This window comes from Microchirus variegatus, assembly GCF_963457635.1.
Source record: "Microchirus variegatus genome assembly, chromosome: 2".
Lineage (NCBI taxonomy): Eukaryota > Metazoa > Chordata > Actinopteri > Pleuronectiformes > Soleidae > Microchirus > Microchirus variegatus.
Genome location: NC_139803.1, coordinates 12,378,623 through 12,399,773, shown reverse-complemented (window position 1 = coordinate 12,399,773; position 21,151 = coordinate 12,378,623). Strand labels below are relative to the sequence as shown.

The 21,151-nt window shown below is 40.7% G+C and overlaps 1 protein-coding gene across 1 annotated transcript; it reads left to right on the top strand.

The window, feature by feature from the left end:
* Positions 1-12,513: 12,513 nt before the first annotated feature.
* micu2 (mitochondrial calcium uptake 2) lies at positions 12,514-20,004 on the top strand. The gene is made up of 12 exons (XM_083910109.1): positions 12,514-12,739; positions 13,843-13,972; positions 14,446-14,477; positions 14,579-14,654; positions 14,767-14,814; positions 14,980-15,062; positions 15,645-15,698; positions 16,120-16,217; positions 17,153-17,324; positions 17,402-17,510; positions 17,605-17,762; positions 19,304-20,004. Exons 1-12 carry the CDS (start codon positions 12,539-12,541, stop codon positions 19,403-19,405), a joined length of 1,263 nt encoding a protein of 420 aa, XP_083766235.1. The 5' UTR covers positions 12,514-12,538; the 3' UTR covers positions 19,406-20,004.
* Positions 20,005-21,151: the final 1,147 nt, after the last annotated feature.

Below are 21,151 nucleotides of genomic sequence, written 5' to 3'. Positions count from 1 at the left end.
TGCATGGCAGCACCTAAAAGCTGACTTCATGCAGCCCAGGATCAACCACATCCACAAGGCCGTGAATCCTCTCCTTGAAGCCAGCAGAGTGCAAAGGGAACAGTATGGTGACATCCCGATGGCAGACATGATGGGGCCAGAGTCTGGGCTGGAGCTCCTTCACGGTCGTCTCCAGAGGGATCCCCGCGGCAGCCGCTCTGACCCTCAGATGGACCATCTGAGGCGAGAGAGGGAGTACAAGCTGGGTCGCCAGACCTCCAGTGAGCAGGAGATCCAGGCCAGGCTGAACGAGCTGCCGATGATTGTGCGTCAGGAGCGTTACCGCAGACGCCTGGAGAGGCAGTCGTCCAGCGAACAGGAGGGAAGCGGAAAACAGAGGCTACAGAGGCAGGACTCCAGTGACCTAGAGGGCTCCATTAAAGAGGGCTCTGACAAACGCTCAGGGTACGTCAATGAGTCTTGGCGTCGACTGTGAAATTCAAGCAATGTGGAAACACTGTACACTGTGATCCTACTGATTTTTATGGTCACATGGTGATGTGCGTCCTGCTTTGGTGACTCATCTGTGTTGTCATTGCAGGGAGAAGAGATCTACCATGGCTGAGATTGTAGAACAAGTCCAGGAGAGAGAGGCAGCAAGTGTGAGTTAGCCGTATACGGTGTTTGGAATGCACATTTCCTTTGTGCCATTGAATCAAAATGTGTATTTATGTACTTCAGGCACGAGGAGAGCCGTATCGCCCTCCCAGCAGCCTCTCGGCACCCGTGACTCGTTTCGATGGGCGGCCTCGTGCCCGAGACCGTCCAAAACCGCGAAGGAGGCCCCGTCCAAAAGAGCCTGAGGAGACACGGCGCTCTCGCTCAGCCCCAGCAACTGGAGCCCCAACGACTCCCCAGCCGCCTTCCCTCACTGCCCATAATGAAGGCTTCCTCTACCGCAAAAAGGCCACCAGTGCTGACCTAGAGGGTCAGCAGAGGAGCCCCAACAGGTACAGCCATCACTCACACACAGGCTTTTAGCCAGCAGGGCATCCTGGGGACACCCTGTACTGAAAATAATAAGAAACTAGACGCCCTACTTTTAGGCAGGACGCCTTAAAGACGCCCTATTTTTCCCTCGGTAACCAGCGAAACGATGTTCTGATGACTCGCGGGTATAGACAGGCGCGTGCTGAATGTAGTTTTTGCTGCCAGCACAAAAATGCTCGTTAGGTGTCCACCAGAGTGAAGTCCAGTGATCTTTACTGGATGAGATGCCGTCTTCATTTGTGTAGTGCTTGTGTTATGTCCTCCACCCCCGTCGTAAACTTAGGCGCAACCTCGTTCGCACTGCACGCAGACACACACAGCCTCACGAGAGAACGAGCCGGTGACGCGCGCACCATCATCTGAGAGCGCATGGAGCCTGGACAGCAGGATCACCTTTTCGTGCACAGTTTCTTCAACCTCTGTGGTCGTGAACTTTACGTGTTTGTGACCTCTCTTCTCTCTCTTTGAGCAGTTAACTAAAAAGATCAGCTCATCTGATGCATCTGTTATTCCCTTAATTACAGCGCTAAAGCGTCTTCTAAAGAAAGAATGAGACCCGGGAGTAAAAACAATGAAAAGTGCGCTTTTGAGAATCTGTCAACAGTTTACTAAGATCTACTCAGATCCCCTGTATTTCATCGCGACTGCACTCGATCCTCGTCATAGAAATCATTATGTGCGTCTCATATATGAATGAAGGGGGAGACACCCTTTAAAAAATCCTAGCTAAAAGCCTGCTCACACATGACCAGGCATACCACATGATATAAAAGTATAATCCAAACTGATTTAACCGTATGTGTCATTTTACTCTGCATTACAGTAAGTCATGGGTCCAGGTATACTGTGTGCTGAAAGAGGGAACGCTGACCTTCTACAAGGACGCCAGGAACCACAAGACCACGTACAATGAAGAGCCATCCGTTGAACTCCGCGACTGCTCATTCGATCCTTCACTGGGATACAAGAAGAAGAAAAATGTTTTTATTCTCCAGTAAGAACTATTTTAGACCACTCCTGTTAGGTTTAAATAGTGCTGTATCAACTCTGATATTTTGTCCGAATATATGAGAATTTTAACGTCGCTGTTGTGTTTCTTGCCACAGAATAAACGAAGGAAACTTCTTTGTATTCCATGCGAAAGATGAGGTAAGAACTTTTATATTTTAGAGACGGGTGTAGTTGTGTGGCCCTTAATCCATATTAATCTCCTCTTACTAATAAAAAGAAGGTCAAGTAATGATTATTTAGTGGAAATGTATGGAAAAGTTTTATGTTATGGTACTTGTAGGCTATTTTTAAGATCCTTCTACCGCTTCTTTATTATTATTTTCCTGCCCTTTTTTGACACGTAAACCATTCAAGCTTCAACACGTTCATCATCTGATAGCGCTAGTAGCGCTTCAGCGTAGTAGCGCTTGCCTTTTGTAGTTGCTTGTTGAGTTTTATGCACTGATTATTAAAATACTATGTTTTTGGTTAGTAGCCCTCTTTTGTACAGATAGACGCATGTGATCCATAGACTGAACATGACCCAAGGCAATCTCTCCAACTTTAAGCCTCAGTTTGTAGGTTTCTTTGCAGCATTTGAGATTGTTTTTGGTGCTGGAGTCGCCATGAATCCATTGAGGTGACCTGTGTGCAGACAGGTGTACAGGAACAGCCAATAGGAGAGCTCTTTTTGTTAAGTGTTCTGAATGGTTGTAATGGAATCATTGTCAAATATCATCTTAATGACCATCTTTGATTGGGTGAATCTTTCGTTCCACCTTGAGTGATGATGAGTTATAGCCGTGAAATGTCTTCATGTTGATGTCGACATTTTGACAATCCAATAATATCATATATGATTTGTTTCCAGTCATCAGGACTTTTACTTATTGTGGAGCAGGATAATGTTCCATCTTTCATCAGTGGTGATAACAGTGAGTGAGTTACTGGTGTGTGTGTGTGTGAGTGAGTGAGTGAGTGAGTGAGTGAGTGAGTGAGTGAGTGAGTGAGTGAGTGAGTGAGTGAGTGAGTGAGTGAGTGAGTGAGTGAGTGTGTGTGTGTGTGTGTGTGTGTGTGTGTGTGTGTGTGTGTGTGTGTGTGTGTGTGTGTGTGTGTGTGCGTGTGGTCTAGAAAAGTGAAGGCTGAAACCACAAATGACTAATGTAGTAAATGAGAGACACAACGCTCTGTCGAGTCAATTCACTCCTTGTTTTCTCTGAATTGAAAGCTCTCCTACTTTCAAGAACTCAGTTTGTACAAACGTCCAAGGACGTGCAAAAGTCTGGGTCTCACTCATAGAATAGATTAAAAATCAAAATTTTCAGTTGCTCAACTCTATTCCAGACCTTAATCTACAATGATGTGAATCTTAAAGGGGACATATTATTGAAAAAAATCAACTTTTTTATCATTTAAATCCTTATATTTGGGACTCTGGAGGTCCTATCATTCGGCAAAGTGTGAAAAAAGATGACTCCCTCATGTTTTTGTGGTCCTCCTCAGTCTAAGTACAGGAGATAAAACACCCATGTTGACTTCTGCGCTCATTGAGACGTCACAAGACGCTTAATTCCTGGAATTGTCGTCTCGCGGAGCTCCGCTTTGTCTGTAAAACATGCCAGAGTGCTGGCGAGTGCAGCGGTATCCGAAAACCGCAAGTCTGCAAAAATGTCTATTCTTGGCTCCACAGTGCAGCACAGAGTTCTACACAAACTTCCAGCCTCAGAGGATTTATCCAGCGGATACATGTTATATATGACGGCAATGTGCCTGCTAGAGCCTGCAAATGATCACTTTTCCAAATGCTAACTGCTGTAAGCTCCCAGTAGCCTCTGTGGCTGATGTCATTTCCTGTCCCTTAAGTTTCGTTTTACTTCTTTTTTTTTTTGGTGGACCTTTAAGGTGGACCTAAAGATACTACTAAACAGAGCGTTCTGAACAGGGCTGTTTTGGCAAGGTGATTGAACTGCTGTGGTGCTTCATCTTTATGGTATTTTGATCAAAGCATGTCACAAACATGTGTATTAGGACACCAGGAAACTAGGTTCACTTGGAGAAATATGTTCCAATATGGGACCTTTAAAACACAATTAAATGCAAAAAAAAAACTTGAAAAAGAGTCTCTCTAAGTTCTGTCTTTTTCTGCTGGTGTCTGTAGGAAGACCTGAAGGCCTGGACTTCAAACATCACCTCCTGCATAAGCGAGTCTGACGACATGGCCAAGTGGGACAAGCCTGGAACCTCGTCCATGGACCCCGACCGCTCGGAGAGGAAGGAGAAGTCGGAGGGTGACGCCGACGCCAGGTCTGAGAGGTCCGAGCTGGCCGAAGGGGAGGAGAGGTCTGAGAAGGAGAGGTCAGAGAAAGGGGATGGCTCTGAGAAGCTAGACACGTCAGAAATCGCAGACAAGATGGAGGGCGGGGCGGGGGGCTCCAGCACGTCTGGAAAAAGCAAATGAGGAGCCCCCCCCTTTGTTGTTTTAAATTTACTCACTGACAGAGGGCTCGGGAGGCAGTAGGTGGGAGGGAGGGATGGATGGATGATAGATGGATGGATGATGGATGAATGGAGAGCATGTGCAGCTAGGTTTGCAGATCATCAGTCACAGAGCCGGAACACACTGAGGCCACAGTCCTTGGACTGACTACTGTAACTGTGACAGACTAATCTCTCAGCCCCTCCCCTTCACCCAGGCAATACATCAGTGCTTGCATTGTGCCACCTACTGGTAGACAGGAGGTTGGCCCCAGACAGACAGACAGACAGACAAACACAGACAGACAGACAGACGGAAACGACTGACTCCAACAAGTGGCCCCAGGATTTAGTCACTGTCATGTCCCATCGTTGATCGTTTAATCTCTTGGATTCACAGCATCCTTCTGTATGTATCTTTGACTGATAATGTAATGCTCTGTCTATCTAGACAAACCCAAGAAGTGGTGAATGAAATGTTCCACAATATATAAAAAAAAATGAAAAAAAAAAACAAGAAGAAGAAGAAAAAAAGAGAAAATGTTTTTTGAAGCAATATACTTTTTTTATTTCTTCTCTTTGGTCAAGAGAGAGAGCGAGGGAGAAAAAAAAGGGAGGAAAGGAAACAAGAAATAGTTGCAACTCTATTGATTTGTCTCTTCCACGTAAGCTTATGCCGGGCAGTTGTGCACCTTAGACACCTGACACATCTGTATACTAAACATAGTGACATTTAATCCCATCACATGGCTAGCTTTCAACCATGTTAATATAATGGAATGCTGGTGTTACCCACCTGATTTCATCCGTGTCAATTACTACACATTTCTACAGTTTTCATTTCGGTTATTCTTCTTCTTATTGAGTTCCTAATGTCGAGAAAAGAGCTCTCCGGCACATTTGAGCCTCATTAACACAAAGGTGTGTGTGGTTTCAACGTGACGACGCTCAAAGTAACACTTAAGCCCGTGTGGCACAATGCCTTTTTATACATGACGGAAAAATCATTGCATGAAATAATCTGTTAGTGCACCTGTTAAACTTGCCTTTCTTTTTATGTTCTTGTAATAGGTTGGGCAGTACTGGAATTGCAATAAGTCAGCGTGAGTGTGTGGGGCGGGGAGGGGGAGGCTGGGGGAAATGTATTTTATTATCATGGGCCACTTCACAAAAATCCAGAGATAAGTCTGACAAAGTAGAGTTGTCTTCTGTCCACAGTACGCATGAGAACGAGGGGGGAACTGTACCAGAGTACTGACTACTCTTTGATCTGTGACAGACGTTTAGAAGCCAAATGGCCCCTCTGCTGTTTGTACTGTATTACTGCAATTTATTTTCCTCAGAATGTACTGATTTCAGCTGTGAAATGTTCCGTCGTCGTCACCGCCGAGTGGGTGGCGCCCCCAAAAAACCCTGTTACGACTCTGAAGCAGTTTGCTGAGTGAAACAAAAAAAAAACACCACACACGTCTCTTGTTCCCTGTGTCTTGTCATTTGAAAACACAAAAGCGATTGGAAACCTCTCCACCAAAGGCAAGTTCAATGTAATACTGTCATGATCCAAGTCATGAAATGTATATATCTATCTTTGTATGTATACCAATCAATCCTGTGCTCTAAATAAAACAATACTCTGAACCGAAAAATGGGTAAAATTAAATATTTCTATTAATCCACAAATAAAAAAACAAAAAACAATCATCACTCCAATATATTAATGTCTATCACATTTAAATGAAGATTATGCAAATTAGGAGTCACTATTAACTTATCATAGTGTATATAAGTACACCAGTATCTAGTAATGTTTTACCAGGGAAGAGCAGGGACATACTGTAGGTATGCTTGTTGTATTTTTATATATGCGTATATTTATGAATCAGACTGAGGAGCCGCCCCCTGTAAGAACTATAAAAATATAGCTGATTGAGTAGTCAGTGTGTCTGTGAGAAGGTGTGCTACATGTGTATGTATTACCAACAGGAACTAGTCACTAACAGTACATGCTCCTCTGGATCATTGAATATATTGTTGATTAAAGTTGAGCTCAGTGATGAGACAGGCTTTAATCCCCTCGTTGTTTCTTATATTTACACATATGAGGACAATATACATGTTTAGTGTAGTGGCGCACATCAAAATATGTGTGAAAAAAAACAAAAACAAACGTCTTACTTTCTATTAAAGCACCCAAACCATATTGGAGAGTCAGCAGTGTCTGTCTGCGTCGCCGCTGTCTTCAGACCGGGTCGGAGCGAGAGCAGATAAGCCACAGTGTGTTACGATGTGAGTGTCCTTTTTTTTTTCCATTGGTTTTGTCTTTTCACATGTGCCATGTCATGCCGTTTGATGAGAGGAAAGCAGCTCGGAGGAAGAGAGAGTGTTTCGGCTGTTTTAAACCCAATGACATTTCATCCGACAGAGAGAGCCTGTCATCGCAATACCCATTTTTTCTATCACTGAAACGAGAGCTCGAGTATTTTCATGTGGCTGTAACTTGTTCTCAATCATCGCTCATGGTCGAGTATTTACCCCCCATCACCATGTGCGTTTTTAAGTCTTTGCTTCTCGTCACTTTTTGTGGAACACAAAGGATTTTTTCTCCCCTCCTCCCTACGCTGTCTTATAACAGTTAATAACAGTTGACATGAAATAGGCAGCATATAAACTGTGACTGAAGAAAAAGAATATTGTGCAAACTGTTTCCTTTGATGGTCTTACAAGTGTGTATGTCTTTGTTACTTTACATGACGACTTTGCTGCTATGACATTAAATAAACCTCCAACCTTGCTGATGCAACATTTACTTGGGAGTTGATGTGGACACACACACAAAAACACACACATGCGTTCTCAGACACTAACATTTAGTTTCATCATAAAAAAAGTATGGCACTGTGTCAACGCTGGTTAAAGCTGCTGTCAAACAATGTTGTCTTATTCTTGAACTCGTTTATTCGCCATCAAACATATTTACCTTTGCATATACGCATGTCTGGACATGTTCCATTCATACTCAGACTGTCTAGTTTCCACTAGGAAACTGGACTGGAAAGTGTGCAACAGGGAGCATGTATAGTAGTGATGGGATCGGCAGTTCATTTGAGTGTACTGAATCACTTGAATCAGTTCATTAAAATGATTCGTTCAAAAGATTTGTTCGCGCCGCGGGACATTGAGTGAGTGACAGCCAAAGTTCACCAGCTCTCTGTGTGTCAGTTCGTTTGCGAATCAGTGACTGACAGTGCGAACGAATCACAGCAGCACAGCAGACACAGTTCTTCTTACTCGTCACTCCCTCCCCGCTCGGTGCACCTCGTTGGCTGGCGTCGTTCGCCGAAGATTCACGAGTGATTCACATAACGCGGCAGTTCCACTCCCGGCTGCCACGATCTGCCATCGCTGCTGAGCTCATGAAGTGATCCCAGTCAGTTCGTTCACTCAAATGATTTGTTCTTTCGAACGAATCATTCATGACCCACACAACACTACAGAACAGTACGATTTGGAATGGTAAAGCCCATTCCAGCCGCATGTGAAGTCTGAACAAATAATGACGTCGCACCCAGGTGAAGTGCATTCCAGTGTCCAGAGAACTACGTAGCCTTACAAGTCCGATAACGAGACCGTAACCGTAAATGACAGCTTTCTCTTGCCATTGATGCACAAAGCAGCCATCTTGAATTGTAAGATGGCTGCCCCCATAGCTGTGGGAATATAGCGCTATTAAACGTGTGTGTGTTTACAAAAGCAGATCTCTGACGTCGCTTGAATTGGCTCGATGCTAAAAACCTCGTTGCTTCCAACTGGAGAAACGGAACCAATACAGTTTTAGTGTGACGGTACAACACTGACATGTATACAACACGCTCATCTGATGGACTATGTTTGGTTATACAAGCCTGAACACTTCACTGTCTGCAGGACTGACAAATTGGAGGAAACCAACTGCAGGGCTTTTTGAGTCACTGGTGCAAGACAAACACCTTGATGCCGTGAGCGGACGTGAATAGACAAAAATTACGATACAAAGAGTAGCGGTGATGCTGGGTCCATTCTATAAAGCCAATATGAAACATCCACACATACCTGTATACAGTACTGCACAAACTTTGCACAACTCGATCTATGTTTTAAGAATGTACATTCTGAATATGACTTGTTCATTTGAATTGAATAGCATCTGCCAATATCTGTCTGATGAGAAATGATAAATGATAATGTCTCATAAAATCTCTTCATCCCTCCATTTTGCCATCGTCTTTTTTTTCCCCCTTTGTTGCTTTGATAGATGCCTTAAGAACTATTTTATATTTTTTATACTTTATATTCCACCACGAGTGGGTCCTTTCCCATGAAATCTGCCCTGTTTGAAGCCCAGAATGGACAAATCAAACGCCGACTCTACGTGAGGTCTGCAAACCTGAACGTCAGCCTATTTTCTCATTAACACTTGGATGGGGAGCGGATATTCACTCTGCTTCACCCGTAGATGCTTCTAAGAAAATAACATCAATTAAGGCCATTTTCCCCTTTCAAAGACAAGCTATTAATATTGTTATTTGGCCCATGAAGGAGTTGAGTATGTGCTGTATAATAAATGTTGAGGATTTGAGGACTGAGACGACCTCCTGTGTGTCGAAAAAATAATTTCAAGCTGCCGTTCAACCCCAAAAAGCCGTGGCTCTCGTCCACAGTGTGGTGCGGCTGCTCTCTGTGGCGCATCCTGCAACTCCTGGGTGTGATTCACGCTGCAGCAGGAGGGGCAGAGTTCACTCAGAGCAGAGCTGCTCTCAGTCCCTGGTCAATGTGTCCTGAAGGAGGACGAGCCGCTGTGATATATATGAGACAGTTGGATGACAGAAGATAGAAAGAAGAAGAAGAAAAGGAAAAAAAAAGATGGTGGATGCTGCCTGAGAAAAATGTGACGAGCTTTGAGCAGCTGCCTGCTGTGTTCATTCCTTTTGCCACTGACGCTGCATTTGAACACAGTTTGAGCACATGACAAATATATGTTTTTACTTTTCTGATGACTTCTTGCTGGTCTTTATATTTGTATATGTATATATGTATATGGGCACATATATACATACATATATTCCCTTTTTCCCCCTTAAAACATGATGTTGGTGTGCAATCAGAGCAGTGAAACGTTTCCAATGAGAATATAATGAGATATCAAGTCATTATTTTGAGGTACTAAGTCAATATATTGGGATACTAAGTCATTATTTTGAGATAGTATCTCATTATTTCGAGATACTATCAACACCCTTACCTAACCTTATGTGTTTGTAGCACTATGAGCGTTTTCTCTTATTTTCCACCTCGCTCTTTTTTGTTTACATCGGTTGCTATGGTTTCCGTTCTTCGCCGGTACCAAAAGCCGTGGTCCGACCATAGCATCGTCAACTGTGTCACTTCCGGGTCAGAGGTCGCGTTCCCGACAGGTATGGTAGCCACACTGGTTCATCTCACTATTCGTTTCGTTTGGCCATTATACTCGAGGCATTTTTGCGTTGTGTTGTCAGGCGAATGGTTGTGTGCTGCCCCGTTTTCCCTGCGTGCGCTGCTGTGGTTGTTTTGGCGGAGGTGAGTGTCGGTAAGTGTCGTCTCTCTCGTCCGCGCTGTTGGCTAATAATGGAGTCGAACGTCCGCACTGGCGGCCATCTTGCCACAGTCGGCTCGCTGACCCATAACGTGTTGTAGTGGTACACGGACTTTTTAAATAAGCATAACGTGCTCAACTTCCTCTTTTGTTATATTGGACAGTTTATATAGTTTTGTTAGGCTCTGAGTTTTGTGTGATACATCCATGGTTCAACCCCACTCATTTGTTGTACTCCCTTTTCAGTTGCTGTAGGCCGGTGCTGGTGTTGGCACCCTCCCATCTTGTCCCTAGGTGTGGGTTTTCTTCACTTTTTTTTTATTTTAACATATATATGCATTTTACAGATTGTATTCAATTTACAGATTGGGTATATGGAGGCCCCCCTCACCATATTATTTTTGTATTTCCATGTTCTAAATAAGAGATCAGATGTTCATGTTTGTTCAAACTTCCCCTCTGTGCAAGTTGAGATGTTAACTGTAAATATATGTTTTAATGTGTTTTAAAGGTGCATTATGTAATAAATCTGAAGCAACTGGCCATAAAATCCTCCTAATATGTCACAGAGACTCCGGAATAATGTTCATATAACATACTGAACTCCCCAACAACAACAATTCAGCCAAAATATTTGCATTAAAAAATATTTTGCAGACTGCAAATCATATTTATGTTTTCAAATCATGTTTTGACATGTGGCGCCACCTACCGCCATCTACCAATCATTGCAGTCAGTAGAGTCTCAGTTGCTGAGCAACCACAGGTTGCCAGATACATCAGAAAAGGAAACCTAAAAGACCTCTGTATTTTGAATTTGAATGTAGTAACCGTTTTTGGCCACATTCTTACATATGGCACTTTTAAATAAAGTGTGTAAAATGCTTCTTCAACAACATGTCATCTAATAGTGGTCAAGTAATGCATATTTACCACTGTTATGTGTTTGCTAAGGGATACATGGTTACACTTTACAATAAGGGTCCAAAAAGCATTCAGTAATTCATTCATGGTTAACTATGGTTAACTTATTAAGGGTTAGGTAAGGTTACTAATGTAAATTAATACATTACATTAGGTTAGGTAAGGGCTGGCTGATGACATACACAGCATTAGTTATTAAGACCTTTATTAATTATTAATGCTCATCCAGATATACATTTACGTCATATAGCGCATGATTAGTAGATACATTAGTTAGCTGTTAACTTTAGTAAACATTAATTAAATGCTTATTAATGCTAAGTAATACAAAATGATTGTTAATATATTATTTAACAGTCAATGAATGCTCAATAATGTAGTAACTAATGTTAATTAAGGGACCCTTATTGTAAAGTGTTGTGATTATTTTAAGAATCTCAATTGGCATCTTTATAACTGAATTGCGAATAAGGGAGACTATCCATCAGCTAAAGAAGGAACTGGCGGACCTGAAGAGGTTCCACAGTGAACTCGCCGTGAGTGAATGAAAAAAACAGCAATTATATGTTCTATCCATGTTTAATTTCTTTGAATAATGCAGTCATTACATTGTCAATAAATTGCAGTCCTGTTTTCTTTTGCCATTTGTTTTTCCCCCTTCCGAGACAGCTGAGAAAGAAAGGGCCCCGTCGCAGGTGCCCTGCACCGCAGCTCCCTCCTAGACTGAAGGATGAGTCTGAGGACGAGACAAAGGTAAGTTAAACCCTTGAAATCGCTATCACACCACAGTCCAAATTCACTAAGCTCACGTGTACCCGTTCTTTATTCTGAAGGTGACCCCACGGAAGAAGAACTGATGCCGACAGCCATCACTTTTGTTGTGTTTTTGTGTTTGTGTATAAAAAAAAAGGTTGTGTTTGCACAAAAAAAGAAAGAAAAATGTGATGTGCTCAAATGCCACTGACTCTGCATTTGAGCACATTTCATATACATTTTTTACTATTCTGATGACTCCTTGCTGATATTCATTAAAAAGGGCACACTTTTCTCCGTGCCTGGTCATATTCCCGACTGAGCCTTTACTTTACTACACTTAACATGCGATAAGACGAGTGTTTCTCAATCCTGCATGTTTTAGATGTTGCCCATGCTACAACACACCTAACTCTAATGGATAATTATGAGGCTTCTGCAGAGCTTGATGACAAGCAGTACAATGTAAATGGAATGCAGCATAACATGCCATATGTACATACCTCCTCCTCGTGGGTGTGTGTTTATATTATTTAAATTAAATGTAAAATTTGACTGCTAATGATTTTTTTTTAGAAACAGGACTATTTTATGTATTACATTTATTTGTTTTGAAATACATTGATCATATCCCAACGAAAAAGACCGAGGCGGTCACGTGACAGGAGAGCTCAGTCGCCTCGTGGGGGCGGGGCTCCTCAAACATGCGCAGCTACGGAAGCCCGAGCCAGCACAGGCTAACGAGCTAGCTTCCTGAAAATGGCCAGCTGGGGAAAGGTCGCTGCTGCGCTGAGGAGCGTTTTAAAGAGTCCTCGGACTCTGAAAGGAGTCGCTATGCGCCGCTCCGTCGCCCCTGGTGTCGTAGGAGCCGGGGTCATAGGAACTGGCCTCCTGTGTTATTACCACTATCACGCAAACAACAGGACTCTGTCCTTCGCCGTTCACGCCGAGAAAGAAAAGGTAAGTACGGGCATAACACAACATGAATATCTTTCACAAACCGGAGCCTGAACGTCTCATGTTTAGGTCAAGTTTATACTTGTTTGTTTGTATGCAAAACAAAGTCGGGCGTGAACACTCTTCAGCAGTATCAACAGTAACGCCCCCTAGCGGCTGTTCACAACTGTGTTTATAAGATTAATTTAGAATCACTATCAGCTTCATTGGCCGAGTATGATGACACATACAAGGAATTTGACTCCGGTTTTTCTTTGAATGAAATGATTTGACTAAATTTTAAATGCATTATGTGACTTATAGTTTAAATAAAAAGACACATATATTTATGTGCACAGTTAAGTGCAGGAATATTGTCATTAGCCCTGGAAACTGGCTAATTTAATGTTATTTTCATAGCAGACTTTAATTGCCAGGTGTGGGAAAAGAAGGCTGCTTTTTATTTATTAATTTAAAAACAAGAATTATACAGATAATTTGTTTTGTTTATCTGTTTATTATTTTTCTTTTATGCCTCTCGATGGGATGCAATGTTAGAATTTAATATGTGTAGGTAGACTGCTGCAACTCCCTGCTTTTATTATCTTTTAAACCCATAATCTGCATGACACTATGATAAAATCGAAAATAATAAGACCTGTATAAGAGGATTTTATTTAATAATGGAGATCCTTAAAGAAAAAAAAGCTGGTATGATGTTGATTGATCACCTGTTTCCTGTATTTTTGTATATACATTATTATTATTAGTATAAGAATATAGAAGGACATTGTCGTGCAGACATAGAAGGCAGTTTTGGAGAGAGAAATCATAGCTGTTTTGATAAATGTTTATGTAAGCTTAGGAATTTTATTTATCACTTATTATTATTATTATTATTATTATTATTATTAATAATAATAAACTGTCATGTTTTCTCAGATGATGGAATGAAGAAAACAGCACATTATGAGTATAGTTGGCTGATGGTATTTAAACCCATCTAGACTTTTAATAAAAAATCATCCACATGAGTGCAACATTATGCCAAGTGACTTTTTAAAAATGAAACCCTCTGTTATTTTTTTTTACAATCATGTGTGTTTTATGTTTGTGTCTGTGTGCAGGAAACTGCTGTTCCACACCTCTCTGCCAGACGGCTGCGCTTCATCAGATTCGCCTCTGTGGTCTACGAGCAGGAGCCATACATGACTCCCAGAGACTTCCTGTTCTCCGTCATGCTGGAGAATGTGGACCGTAAGCTGCTCTCTGTTCTCTCCGTGTACTGATAATAGTAGTTGTAGTAGTGTACAAACAGCGACAACGCACTTCTTACCACGTGTCTGAGTCCAGGAAACACCAGGGTCACATTTGGAGACCAGCAAATCTAGCAATTTTAGCCACTTAACAAAAGACTTTTTAAAATTTACGCCAGCTTAGGTGTGTGTGCTATCTTAAGGCTACTTTATCTCACCTCTCCTTCTTTTCACCACTTTGTAATCAGATTATTCCCCAGCACCAAAGTCCACAGCGAAAATCTGCTTTTTTTAGCTTATGGAAGTTGCTTGTTAACTGCTGCTTCATTTCTAATGTTTATGTCTCTTAGATAAACAAAGAATTTCAAACACCTAAGTCATAAAATAGCACATTTTAATCTACTGATGGAGACGGCTATTATTAATTTATGTTTTTGTATTTGTGACAAAATCTTTGTGTTTGTTGTCATTTAGGAAAGCTGCAGAAGAAAACACTAACACCGCAGGTACGTTAGCTTCTCCCTTTCACTGCACACACACACACAGCACTCTGTAGTTTGGGCTAAAGGTTGCTGTCGTCTTTTTCCCCTGTCGGTTGTCTTAACAGGAAGTCGATAAGATGTTGATTGCGGCCTCTAAAGCGCGCGGCGGTAACGATCTGTTCAGAAGCTTAGGAGACAGCGGTGAGTTGGAATCTGTCGTCAGAGGGGAGTGGGTGCACGGAATTTCTGGTTGCAGCTGTTCTGAGATCAGAATGTTTCCAAAGCATTTTGTACATTTGTTTTCTATTTGCAGGTCTGATCTCCTACACAGAGTATCTGTTCCTGCTGACCATCCTCATCAGTGAGTCACTTGTACATCCCCCAAATCTGTGTTTACAGAGATTAGTTAATTCCCTGCTGGCCTTTGTCGGCTCTTCCTGACCCTTGATGTGCAAAGTTTATTGCTTCATTTCCCTCCTCACATAAAAAAACCAACAACTAACTTTCCTTGCGTTTGCTGTCGCAGAGCCTTACACTGGATTCCGCATAGCTTTCAAAATGCTTGACGTCGACGGCAACGAGCACGTGGACAAAAAGGAGTTCCTCAAGGTAAGGCATATCGGACATATCAGGACGATTTAGCGTCAAACAATCGAAGGAATATTCATATCATTATATTGTACACATCTGTTTGTTCCCATGTCTGTGTGTGTGTGAACTTAAATTTCAAAAATGTTGCAACCTTTAACGCTGCCTCAGTAAGTATGGAGACACAGAAGGAGCCGTGTGAAGGTGAGGGACAGCCGCACTGTTTGTCTCTTCTCTGATGTCTTTGCAGAGCTGAATCAGATCCTCAGTTTCTCCCTTTATTTGAAGGTCAACTGCAATTTCTGCATCTTTCTGCACTGACGACAAGAAGACCTGTGTGTGTGTGTGTGTTTAATCGAGATCAGGCCTGGACTAGTCGACTGCATGTTGACACGTCATGCATCTTTTGTTGGATAATTCGTGTTGTGACTTGGCGCACAGGCGCTAAAGTGTTCGATAGACGTGCATGCACTCTCATTTGTTTCTCTTGTTAGATGAAGGTAGTTTTTGTGCTCGTTCTGAGTGTTCACATTGTGGAATTAATTCATTAAGAAAATGTCTCTGTTAACAATGTTTTTCCTTTTCGTTTTTTTGCTGCTTCAGCTCAAGAAAGTGATTAGAAAAAATAAAGCAAGAGCTCCTAAGGACAGCGCAGAGGTGGGTTTTTATTCCCATTACTATGTAAAAACTTAAGCCTATAAGAATATGCAATATAGAGTGTCACAAACTATCAATCAGATGATTTTTTTTTCCATTTTCACCAACTATATAAACGCAAAAATTGTCCTCAAAATGTTTAAAATCAGATTGAATTTGTGAAATGTGGAAATATGTCACTACTTTAAAATGTCAACTCAAAAACACATAAGAAGACTAAATAAAATACATTTTTAAAAGCCTGAATATGTGACCTATAAACACAGACACCCAAGGATGTCCATATAAGGAGTTGTGTATTATTCCCACCGCAATTTATCACTAAGAGTTAAAAATACAGTTTCTTTCATGACGTGCCGTGGATGATCAGTGACCATTCAGGCACAATACTAACTTTACATGATACATGCTGTATACACAGACACCAGCAGAGGAAGGCGACGGAGTCAACACATCACTACAGGCCTATTTCTTTGGGAAGAAGGGAGAAAACAAGTTGCAGTACAAGGAGTTCCACAGGTGAGAAAATGGCCTTTTCTCGGTTTGGTTTGTCAAACAACAACCGTTTCTCATTCTGTATATTTATTGTGAGAACTTCATTTCAGTTTTCACACACAAAGTGAGTGGTTTGATGAGAGGAGAAGTCTGTAAATGGACACTTGCCTTAAGTAGATAAAGTGTACTCAGTGAAGCAAATGAAAGGTTTGAAAAGAGGCATTTCTTAACCCATACTTTCCCTTTTTATTTCACTAATTATGTATTTATTTATTCATTTGACTGGTTTCATTGTTATGAATGTCAAAAATGTGGTTCATTTTTGTTAAAATCTTAAATTAAATTGCATACTAATCATCGGAGATGATACATTTTTGTCTTTTGAACGACATATTATGACGTTTTAGTGTAATTTCAGACATACTATACTATGGCAATTTAGTGTAATTTTAGACGACATACTATACTATGTTTTAGTGTAATTTTAGAAGACATATTGTACTATGACGGTTTAGTGTAATTTTGGGCGATATTGTACTATGACATTTTAGTGTAATTGTGGACGACATATTGTACTATGACGATTCTGTGTCATTTTGGACGACATACTATACTATGACGATTTAGTGTCATTTTGAACTACATATTATGACGTTTTAGTGTCATTTTTAATGACATTATACTATGACGATTTAGTGTAATTTTGGCAACATATACACAGTTTCTGTACATTTGCATGTCTCACTTTGCGAAGTCACAGCAGAAAAACATATACGACATAAAAATATCAGACGCAAACAAAAACATAACATACATTTTTTTACATTACATTTATTACATATGACTTTGTTTTGTTTAAGGTGGAGGTTGAGGTGGCTGAAGGTTTCAGGCCTCTCATGGAAGTACATTGGAAACATTGAATGCACACGTTCTCACTGAACATATCACATTTGTCTCAGGTTCATGGAGGACCTGCAGGCTGAAGTCCAGGAGATGGAGTTCTTGCAGTTCTCCAAAGGCATGGACACCATGCGAAGAGAGGACTTTGCAGAGTGGCTGCTGCACTACACCAACGAAGAAGACAATGACGTGTACTGGGAAAACATGAGGAAGAGGATCCCAGCTGGACAGGTACAATAAAAACCCCTCTTCTCCTCTTTTGACAGATAAAAACATAATTGTAACCTTGCATATTTTTTGTTTTGCAGAGCATCACGTTCGATGAGTTCAAAGCCTTCTGTCTGTTCGCAAACAATCTGGAGGATTTTGCCTTTTCAATGAAAATGGTCTCTCAGGCCAACCGACCTGTCGGAATGGGTAATAGCTCTCTTCTTCTTCTGCTCGTGGCAGAATCCTCCTCAACAGTACATGACATTTCCCCCCCCCCCTCCCTCCCTCCCTCTGATTGCAGCCCAGTTTAAGCGAGCGGTGAGAATCGCCACAGGCCACGATCTGTCTGAGAATGTCCTGGACACCGTGTTTAAACTCTTTGATCTTGACGGAGACAACTGTCTGAGCCACAAGGAATTCCTCGGTGTGATGCATGACAGAGTTCTGCGAGGACTGAAAGTGAGTTTGCACTGTAGCACTATAAGTGACCTGCTGTGGTCGACAATGAAATGGTAATGGAAATGTCATTTTGGACGACACATACTATGACGTTTTAGTGTAATTTTGGACATCATCATACTATGACGTTTTAGTGTCATTTTGGACATCATCATACTATGACGTTTTTGTGTGATTTTGGACGACATATACTATGATGTATTTGTGTAATTTTGACAACATCATACTATGACGTATTTGTGTAATTTTGGACGACATATACTATGACGTTTTTGGCTGATTTTGGACGACATTGTATAGTATGACGTTTTAGTGTAATTTTGAACGACATATACTATGATGTTTTAGTGTAATTTTGGATGACATACTATGATGTATTTGTGTAATTTTGGATGACATACTATGATGTTTTTGACTGATTTTGACGACATAATACTATGACGTTTTAGTGTCATTTTGGACGACCCATACGATGACGTTTTTGTGTAATTTTGGACGACCCATACTATGACGTTTTAGTGTAATCATACTATGATGTTTTTGCTAATTTTGGACGACATATACTATGACATTTTTGACTAATTTTGGACAACATACTATGATGTTTTTGACTGATTTTGGACGACATACTATATACTATGACGTTTTAGTGTAATTTTGGACGACATATACTATGATGTTTTGGTGTAATTTAGGACGACATACTATGACGTTTTTGACTGATTTTGACGACATAATATATACTATGACGTTTTAGTGTCATTTTGGACGACATACTCTGACGTTTTTGTGTGATTTTGGACGACATACTACATACTATGACGTTTTAGTGTCATTTTGGAAGACATTATACTATGACGTTTTTGTGTAATTTTGGACATCATCATACTATGATGTTTTAGTGTCATTTTGGACGACATACTATGACGTTTTTGACTGATTTTGACGACATAATATATACTATGACGTTTTAGTGTCATTTTGGACGACATACTATGATGTTTTAGTGTGATTTTGACGACATAATATATACTATGACGTTTTAGTGTAATTTTGGACGACATACTATATACTATGACGTTTTAGTGTAATTTTGGACATAATACTATGACGTTTTTGTGTGATTTATTGTAATTTTGGACGACATACTCTGACGTTTTTGTGTGATTTTGGACGACATACTATATACTATGACGTTTTAGTGTCATTTTGGACGACATTATACTATGACGTTTTTGTGTAATTTTGGACGACACATAATATGACGTTTTAGTGTCATTTTGGACGACATACGATGACGTTTTAGTGTCATTTTGGACAACATCATCCTATGATGTATTTGTGTAATTTTGGACGACATATTATACTATACTGACGTTTTTGACTGATTTTGATGACATACTATACCACTGTTATATACTTAAATATATAGTGGATATATGAGTGCATGTATGTGTACACACTGGTATTTATTATATGACCTTTTGTACAACTGCGTGTGTGAATTACACTGTTGTTGAACAGATCTGTTCTGCCCTCAGGTGCAGCCGCAGAACGGCTTCTCTGGCTACTGGAAGTGTGTGAAGCGAGAGACACTGAAGGGAGCTCGGGAAGCTCTGGGACACACCGGCTGTCCCATCTGAGTGTTTAAATAAAATGACCGACAGACGATCAATTATACCAACACTTGATGCTGGTGGTTTACACTCAATCAGTGGCGTGAACTAGATTGTAAATGTAACCACATTCACAAAGAATCCAAGGATTTATGCCACTGTTTTTATATAGATGGATGTGTTTACATGGGAGCAATTTATTGTCTATATATCCAGCTAAATAATGGTGTTAATATTAAATGTATGATTAAGAATATTCTTCTGAGTGGCTGATGACTTTCAAATTCATTGTGCACTTTGGCACTTCTGAGCGTGTTTACACATCTAAGTGCTTTTCAAGGCTAGTTATGTTCAGATTGTCAATATGTGGTGTGGGTTTTTATTGTCTTTGCTGAGTATCAAGTTTGAGTATGGTTTGTTTCCAGCCCCAGACATAACCTCTTGCTGACCAGCTACGCTCTAACCCCATTCCAAAGCTGCCCCTTTCAGTTTTCAGTTGTTTTTGAATCAAATACTCCTCTAAATGTAATATCACGTGTCTAGCGGAGGGCAACAGTTTCAGCAGTTGAGCAGCCATGTATCAAATCTTCCACTTCCTGTTTGCTATTCGGGAGCAGGAGGAGACACCCAGGAGGACGAGGAGCAGCAGGGACAAACGTGGTAACTGCTGCTTAAAAATGATCCACACATTTCTTAGATGTTCTATTGACGCTCTGTTTACAACTGTTGTTAACATCAGACCTGAGTGATCTGATCACAAGTGTTCAGATTACATCTGCTGCTGTAATGCTAATGTGACGTCACTGCACCACAGTAAACACAAACCTTTCAATTTCTCTGTGAATTTCTCTTCACATGCAAATGTTGTTTTCTGTTACAGAAAGACAAAGAATCCAGGAAATGGGGACATACTATGACATTTTTTGGCTGGCTGCTCTCTCAGACGGCTCTGAGCACGGTCTTCTGCTTCCTCTACCTGTCCGCCGCCGCTAACCTGTCCTGCTTAATGGCGGGGTACGGCTTTTGTTTGCGTATACCGCCACCTAGTGTACAGGAGTGTGTAGAGGGACTGAATGGGATGGACTAGGTCACATTCTCGTACATAATGAATCAAGAACGTTGTAGGCTACTATAGTATGTCGTCCGTACTATTATACACATACTATTATGTGTATAATACATACGACATACTGTAGTAAGTCGTCCAAAAAAAGTCATTTATATAAATTTTTCAGTAAATTCAAATAATTATATTATTTTTATGTTTTTTCTCAAACCCCTAAGATACCAGGTGATGCAGCTGTCCGAGCAAGTGAGCAGACTAAGAAAACTATTAACATTTTTATTTTAATAATGATAAACTCAAAATAAAATACTCGGGCATAATTTTATGTTTGAAGTCTTTCGTATAATGTTTTATTCCCTAATATCAATAGTTTTAAAAATGCTTAAATAACTGCAAAACTTTTGTCCATAAATTTACATTTCCTAAATATCAGGGTGGTGCAACCATAAAGATTTGACTTTATTTTGAACTGTTAATCAGGTGGCGCAACTGCAAGGAATGTCACTATACAATTCTATTCAAAGCTCTAAGGTACCCAGATCCCCTGCACTTCATTGAAACTGTACTTGATCCTCATCATAAAGATGTAATGTTATGTGTTAAGTGTTTTTGTTGGGTTAGGGTTAGGTTTAACTGATGTCTAAAATACATGTTACTATTTGAAATGAAATGTAATATGAATTTGTGTATTTGTGTGATAATTTTTC

Bases quoted from the DNA above. Each gene is read 5' to 3' on its own strand.
- micu2 (XM_083910109.1), top strand. From the start codon at position 12,539: ATGGCCAGCTGGGGAAAGGTCGCTGCTGCGCTGAGGAGCGTTTTAAAG. The intron at 12,740-13,842 runs GTAAGTACGGGC...GTCTGTGTGCAG, and splicing joins TTCACGCCGAGAAAGAAAAG to GAAACTGCTGTTCCACACCT. The intron at 14,815-14,979 runs GTGAGTCACTTG...TTGCTGTCGCAG, and splicing joins CCTGCTGACCATCCTCATCA to AGCCTTACACTGGATTCCGC.